Here is a 7012-nt window from a genome sequence, read left to right on the forward strand (position 1 = left end):
CTGGGTCTGTCTTCACTGCCCCTCTTTATAGGGGCAAACCGTGTGTGACCCTAGTGACAGGAGGCATGCTCAGGCAAGGGTCAGCCCCTGGCGTACTGAGCATGTGCTCCATGCAGGGATGTGCAGTTTCAGGTGTCTGTAATGGTGAGAGTTGCTGGTTTTGCAGGGTCTTTTGTTTTTCAAATGCTGGTCTTGTCTCTGTTCCTGGGTGAGGTCCCTAGTTCCTGGATGAATCAATGCGAGGTGATGGCCCAGTCATTACAGGCCATTCAGTAGAGGCCTGCTACCATTGTATCTCAATCATACCCAATCATGCTTATTCATCTAGGAACCAGTTTACATGGGAGGAGTACAATGAATCATATTGTTGCAACATGGGATACCCAGGCAGAGGACAAAAGCTGCAGGCTTGACATATAAAATGGAAACCTGACATTACTTTGGTTCATTTACAAACACAGGCCTAAACCATACAATATGCATATGAAACAACAAAAATCAATACAAAAATGACAACAATACAATATACAACAGTAAAAATGAATACAAACCTAATAATTATAAAACAATGGACATCCAAAACCAAAAACTTGCCACCAGAAATAAAAATGTTTAAAGCTTATCCTAATTTTGAGCTGACTTATACTTATCTATAGGGAATAGAGAGGGAGAGAAAGGTCAGAAATGGTTGGGGAAGGGGAGGGAATGCATTTTAAGATAAATAATTTAAAAAAATAAAAACAGGGTTTTGCTACAGATGTGGGTTATGGGTGTGTGGGGACTGTGGGGGAGAGGGGACTGCATAGGAGAAATGGGTCCCCTGTCCACGCCTGCCCCCCAAATAGTGCACAGCTCCCCTGCAGCAGCAGCAGGCTCTCACGGTGCTCATGGTCAACTGCTGGCAAAGACCCCCAGCAGTGTGTGGCGCCACTTGAGACCCGGGGGCTCCATGTAGTGCATGGTGCCAGCCTGGCCCACTGGTGAGCACCTTCAAGCAGGACCAGCGTGGTTCTTGCCACCACCTGGGGCTCCTGGCACAGCAGGCAGGAGCTGCATGCCATTGGGCCAGGCCAGCTTCTGCCCCCATGCAGCTGGCCTGGCCTGATGAGGCACAGCTCCTGCCTGCAATGCAGGGAGCCCCAGAAGGTGCCCCAGGTCACAGCCTGGTCCTGCCTGAAGGTGTGTACCAGAAGGCTAGGCTGGCACTGTGTGCCACATGGAGCCCCTGGGTCTCAGGCAGCACCGTGCACCATTGGGGGTCTCTGCCAGCAGCAGGGCATGACAGCAACTGCGGGGGGGGGGGGGCAGAGCAAGGGACACCCCTTCCACACAGTCCCTCCCACCCCCATGTCCCTGCTTACCAAGGACAGAACCTGGGTTCAGGCCACTGCTGCCAGCCTTGCCCTGCTTCTATTTGCTCCAGCACGCTGAGGCAGCAGCATGTAGCAATCAGAAAGACACTCTGGCAAGGTGCTGGAACATCTCTCTGGAGGACCCAGCCTCCAGCTGCACACTCCAGGAGTGCGCCCTGAGCTGCTTTTTTCCAGTGTGTTTTGTTTTGATACCAGGATTTCCCATATCAAACTTGGAGTCCATGCTGGAACTTTTTTTTTGTTCTAGCATGTCTCCTGTGGCATCTCAAACTGCTTTGAGATGCCACAAGAAGCACATGCTCACTGATTTGGACATGGCCATTGACTTCAAAATATAAGCATGTCTATTCAAGTGATGCCAAGCTAAGCATGCAAGTCTTGCAGGATCTGGGTCTGCAGTTTCAAGCTCTTTGAGGGACTGCCTTTACCGTGAAACTTTTTAATGAAATAATATCTAACAGTAATCATTTGAGTAAGGTTAAAACTCCTTAAATCATTTCAAAGGATGTGATACAGAGACTATCTGCAAAGTTCATATCCTAAATATGGATGTGATTTTTTTCTTTTTTTTTTATCCCAGGATTTTTGGAATTGGTACCTTGGTTAGGTCCATTATAGTGAGAGGATGGAGCTGTATTATGTGTTTACAACACTATAGACTCCCAATTTTTTTACTAGAGCTGAGTCAGAAGCTTTGTTTTTATTGAAACAGGACCTGGCTATAGCAATGTATGACACTAGGACTTACCTTGACACAGAGACTTTGCACAGCTGTGTGCTTATACCACAGTCTCTGCTTGCATTTGGAGTTAAAATAGATGGGTTCTCTCATTTCTTTTCAAAAATGTCTCATTTTGGTACCCCCTTTTCTTATCCTTCTCCCTCTCTACTCCCAGGTGGCAGGTCAAGTGTGACACCACCCTCCAAATACAGCCAAGTGAAAAGAATGCAAAGGACCCACCATGATTCATGGTATAAATACTCTGAGTCCCCCTGCCTATATTAGGAAGCTGAAAGTCTGATGTAATTGCCACACACCAGAAACTGAGTATGACTCTATAGCCCCAAAACACCAACCAACCAACCAAACAAACAAACACAAAAAACCCCCAGTCTTCCTGAACCTAATAGCCCACTAGTCTACTGTGGAAACAGGAAGCCAGTCCTGTGTCTTAATCTGATCCTGCAGCTAGACTTAATCTCAAAAGCAGATTGCTGTTTGGGAGGACATCTATTCTCCAGGGTATTTTAATATACTGAATATATGCTAATATATTTCTCAATGAGTTTCCTATTATACACAATTTTGCCAGTCCCTGTGATTTTTACCAACAGCCTTATGTTGTTTGGCTCAATTTTTGAGTTCCAGCTCCTTGAATCATCACAATCTGAGATAATCTCTGTTTTCACTTTAAAAATAAAGCCAGTCACTAGCACTTGGAATCTAGGGAACAGCCTGAAATCTTGACTTAAGTGCACTGTGAAACCTAAACACCAAAAAGTTCATTTTAACTCCTCCTGCTCCCCCTCTTGGTTTTTAAGATGATCTTATGATTTTGGGAGGTCTTGACTCATGGCTTTTCAATGCTTAGTGACTTGGTATATTTGGATGTACAGAAAAGGAACCATGCTTATGCAGTATGAACCTGAAACATGCTACTTTTGCTGCCATGTAGAAGACAGCCTCTATTTAAAGATGTATTTGGACAAGGAAATGGGAAGACATGATGTTGCTGAGTTGTTAGAATGAATCTATGACTAGCATGTCCAACTGGATAAACAAAGAGCAAACGGTGATTGCACAACTTATCCATCATTCAGCTGGAGTTCTTATCCTGGGGAGATGTAAAATTCAGGGAAAGGCAGTGGAACTAGGAATAGAAAATATCACATAATACTGACTGATTTTTCATCAGAAAAAATATCAAAGCATAATTGTGTCCTAATAAATAAAAAGGAAACTACTGATGTAAGCACAAGTCTTTTCATCTCATTAATTACAGCAGTTATGTTTTGAAATTCCTGTGGAGACGAGTGCTTTTGCTGACAGCTGGTTTGCAGTTAATAAAAGGAAAAGGTTTTTCAGCTGGCAGGGACTTAATATGCTTATGATATATGAAAACAAGGTTGAATTGCTCCATTTTCTCTTAACAGCTAATGAAAGAAATATCCAAAATGCAATGACATAATCTAGGAAATTAAAAGCAGAGACCAGTAAGAATTCCTGTTCCCTCATGTCCCAAACACTTGTGGAAGCTTTTTGGAGATGGGAACACAAAGCTCGTATGCTGGGAGAGGAATCTTTTTGGAAACGTATAGTCAGTTCTGTATATTGACAAAACCAGTCCTAAACAGGTCTGGAGTTCAATCTTACTATTCTGTTCCTTTGTAACGAAGGAGTTGCAGTGAATCTACTGTCTTTTTTGAGTGGCGTAGTGGTGTGTTTTGTGGGTTTTTTCCGAAATCCTTTTACATGTAGAATTGCCTGGCAGTTCCATCCATCATCCAAAAAACACAAAAAACCCCAAACAACCACAAACTGTTACAACAGGGAAATTTTAGGAATCTTCTTGTGGAAATAGTAGCAGACAGGGCTATTTCTCTCTTCCTGTGCAAGTGGAAGAGGTGTAGTTTCCTGCATGACTTAGAGATGGACTATTCATAGGACTGGAAAATACACTATAGAGAACAATGCAATCCTTGGTTGGTGAAAAGATAGGCCTAATTGTTTAAGGCCCTTAATTTAGATCAGCTTTTGAGCAGGCCCTAATTTTGCAAGTTAACTCTTTTGTTGAATAAAATTTACCATCATCACACCACTGAGGATTGGCACACAGATCCTGTAGCAATGATCATGGAAAAAATGTCTGGAGGAAGATGAAAGTGAATTTTCTGATAATACTTTGAATTTTCTTTCCTCACCCTTTTTTTTTCCTTGTTGTTCTGTAGAATGCAGCACCTTTCCAAGTCACTGTCCAAGAAGACAATTGTATCGTAGTCTCATTGGAAGCATCTGATGTGGTGAGCTTATCCTCTGTGTATGTTGTGAAGATTACCGGTGAATCCAAGAACTACTTTTTCCAGTTTGAAGACTTCAATAGCACTTTACCTGCTCCTGTAGTTTTTAATGCCAGCTACCATGGCCTATATTACATAGTAACTCTAATGGTGGTGAACTCAAATATGGTTTCCAAGCCATCTAGATCAATCACTGTATTAACCAGTAAGTAGCATTTTGTTATTTTTTTCCTTGATAATTTTCTCTGTGTCTATTGTGTGTTGTTATTAAAAGGATTTCTCTGTGTAGAAGCCAAACTGTAAAAAAGGTTTTGAAGGTGTTGTGAGGAAGATTAAGAATGAAAGTGCTGGACTGGGAGGAACATGTCAGCTACAAACATAATCTGGGCAGATCTATCTATAAATAGGCTGCAGAGGGATACTACAAGGCTTATCTTGAGTATTCATTCCCTAAGCAAGTGGGATAGGACAATGACATCCAGGATGGGCAAAAAAACAAGTAATTTCTTAATAGAATCCAGCCCCTGAAAAGCTTTCTAAAATGGTTAGTAGATATTTATCATCTCTTAAATTTGTAATATGATCCAAAGGTTCCGAAACCATGGTCAATAGCATAGATGTATCAAGTGATAAGCCACGAGAGCTATCCATGAGTCACAGGGTGCTGTTGTGGCTGTCATGTATAAGAGCCTCTGTTATCCCCATATAATCCCACTCTTCTCTAAAAGCCCTTTTTTCTCCTTGTTGAGGAGAAGGTTGTAGCAATGAAAGGAGATCAGATGTGGGGAAGACTATATTGCTGTTTGGGCTTTTTATTGGCACTTGAATTTAGTATTTCTGAAAAGAAAAATCAGATTGACAACTCTGAGGTCTGAAACAATCAATGTTGGCTGCTGTTGAGATATTGCATTCAGTGGATTATTGGTCTTTTCTGTTATGGTCCATTTGACCTGTTTCAACTCACTGTGTGTCATGCTGATTATTCTGAATATTAAGTAAGCTTGGATGCTGTGCCAAATCATAAAGTAATTAAGAGAGATTCATATTTTTCTCCCGTGCCATATGTTCTCTCAGTCTGTTAAATATCATTAGCTCTTCTGACCATATGAAAATTTATATCTCTCTCATTTGTTTCATCTATGTCTAGGCTTGGCAGAATCTGATTTTTATTTTTTAATAATTTCAATGTTTATTTTTAAGCATTTATTTAGAGTTTATTGATTTACATTTTCAGGATTGTGCAATTTAACCCCTGCTCTGACAAACGTATCTACTGTAGGACTGCCATCACCTGAGCAGCACAGCTTCCATCAGTTCCAGTTCTACTTGCCCATAGCTCCATTGTCCATTTTGTTGCTTTCTCTTCCCTTGTTCCCAGTCCCCTGGGGTTTCTTGGAGTTGCAGTCCAAACTACAATAAGCACAGTTCTGTAGGACTGCTCACCCTGTCATCACACATTGCATCAGCCATCATTTTTCTTATGTCCCCTTTCTATAAATTTTACTTCTTAACTTTGGAAAAATTTTTTGTCAGTCTGTGAGTATGAGGAGACCTTGGTGTTTATCAGTGTTTACTGATAAAAATGGAATCCTATCAAGACTGTCTACATATCACACATGCAAAGTTACGCAGGGTTGCCAAGACCCAAAGCCACTTTCATCCGATATGTGACTCCATTGCCTTTAAAAGAGTTACACCACTACTGTACTGTCTCCTCTCTCCCTCCCTTCCACCTCATGTTAAGCTGTTATAACATAAACCAAGCTATGTAGCCAACAATGCCTGACCTTGTGAAATTAATTATATCAAAAGAATTGGTCCCAAGGCTGTCCTTAAACATGGCAATATTTCTAAGGGCTTGCTAGCATTCACAGGTGGGGTCAGTGCTGGTCATGGAGCTGGGCCTGGGAAGAATCTCCCCAGCCCCCACTCCCATGATCGCAGAGCTAGGGCTGGAAGACACTGCCCCCACCTGGGCTCCAGTGGCAGAGCCCACCTAGGCAGCAGGCAGCTCCCAGGGGCAGGGCACAATCTCCTGCCTCCTGCTGCCCAGCTGACTGGGAGCAAATTTGCTCCTGGTTGACTGTCTACACATCCTCGATTGCTCAGTAATTACTCAGCAGTTAATTTGCTACTTGCATTTGCAGGTAGCAAATGAACTGCCGAGTAGAGGAAATTACTGCACAGTAAGGGTCAGCACGTGCATATGTTGATGCCTACTATGCAGTAATTAGCTCTACTGCTCAGAAAAGCATCTTATGCAGATACACCTAGTATCCCTGAGAGTTGACTTACTCTACCATACCCTTCTGTGATGTGCTTTTCTTAGTATGTGGACAAGGAAGAAAAAGCTAATGTCTCTCAATGACTGAATGAATGCTTATCAGTGAAATTTCTTCACACTGAAGTATTTCTGAATCCTTTGTTTTATACCTCAAAGACTTCTGTCTAGGGTAGACACAATTGTAGAGGAGTAACAAAGATGATGGACTATGTTTTCTGTTATGTAGGGACTTACCAGTAGGGACCTACCAAAATCAGAGGCAGGCAGCTAATTTTGTAGGCCAATTGCAGGACTGGCTGCTATTTTCACAGGTTTATCACAGCACCCCCCCCCCCCC

At 42.4% G+C, this 7012-nt stretch overlaps 1 protein-coding gene and 1 long non-coding RNA gene across 4 annotated transcripts in view; one reads left to right on the forward strand and one right to left on the reverse strand.

Annotated features, from left to right (window-relative positions):
- Positions 1 to 7012, forward strand: part of PTPRO (protein tyrosine phosphatase, receptor type O) — a 332674-nt gene that overhangs the window by 191638 nt on the left and 134024 nt on the right. For all 3 annotated transcript variants that reach the window (XM_019515585.1, XM_019515587.1, XM_019515586.1), the window contains exon 2: positions 4323 to 4596. In XM_019515585.1, the coding sequence (XP_019371130.1) occupies positions 4323 to 4596 (274 nt within the window). The remainder of the gene's footprint in view (positions 1 to 4322; positions 4597 to 7012) is intronic.
- The window catches only part of LOC109296265, a 100309-nt gene that overhangs the window by 20129 nt on the left and 73168 nt on the right, over positions 1 to 7012 (reverse strand). The gene's annotated exons all lie outside the window — the stretch shown is intronic.

The sequence above is a fragment of the Gavialis gangeticus genome, unplaced genomic scaffold (assembly GCF_001723915.1).
Source record: "Gavialis gangeticus isolate Ggan-Ray unplaced genomic scaffold, GavGan_comp1, whole genome shotgun sequence".
Classification (NCBI taxonomy): domain Eukaryota; kingdom Metazoa; phylum Chordata; order Crocodylia; family Gavialidae; genus Gavialis; species Gavialis gangeticus.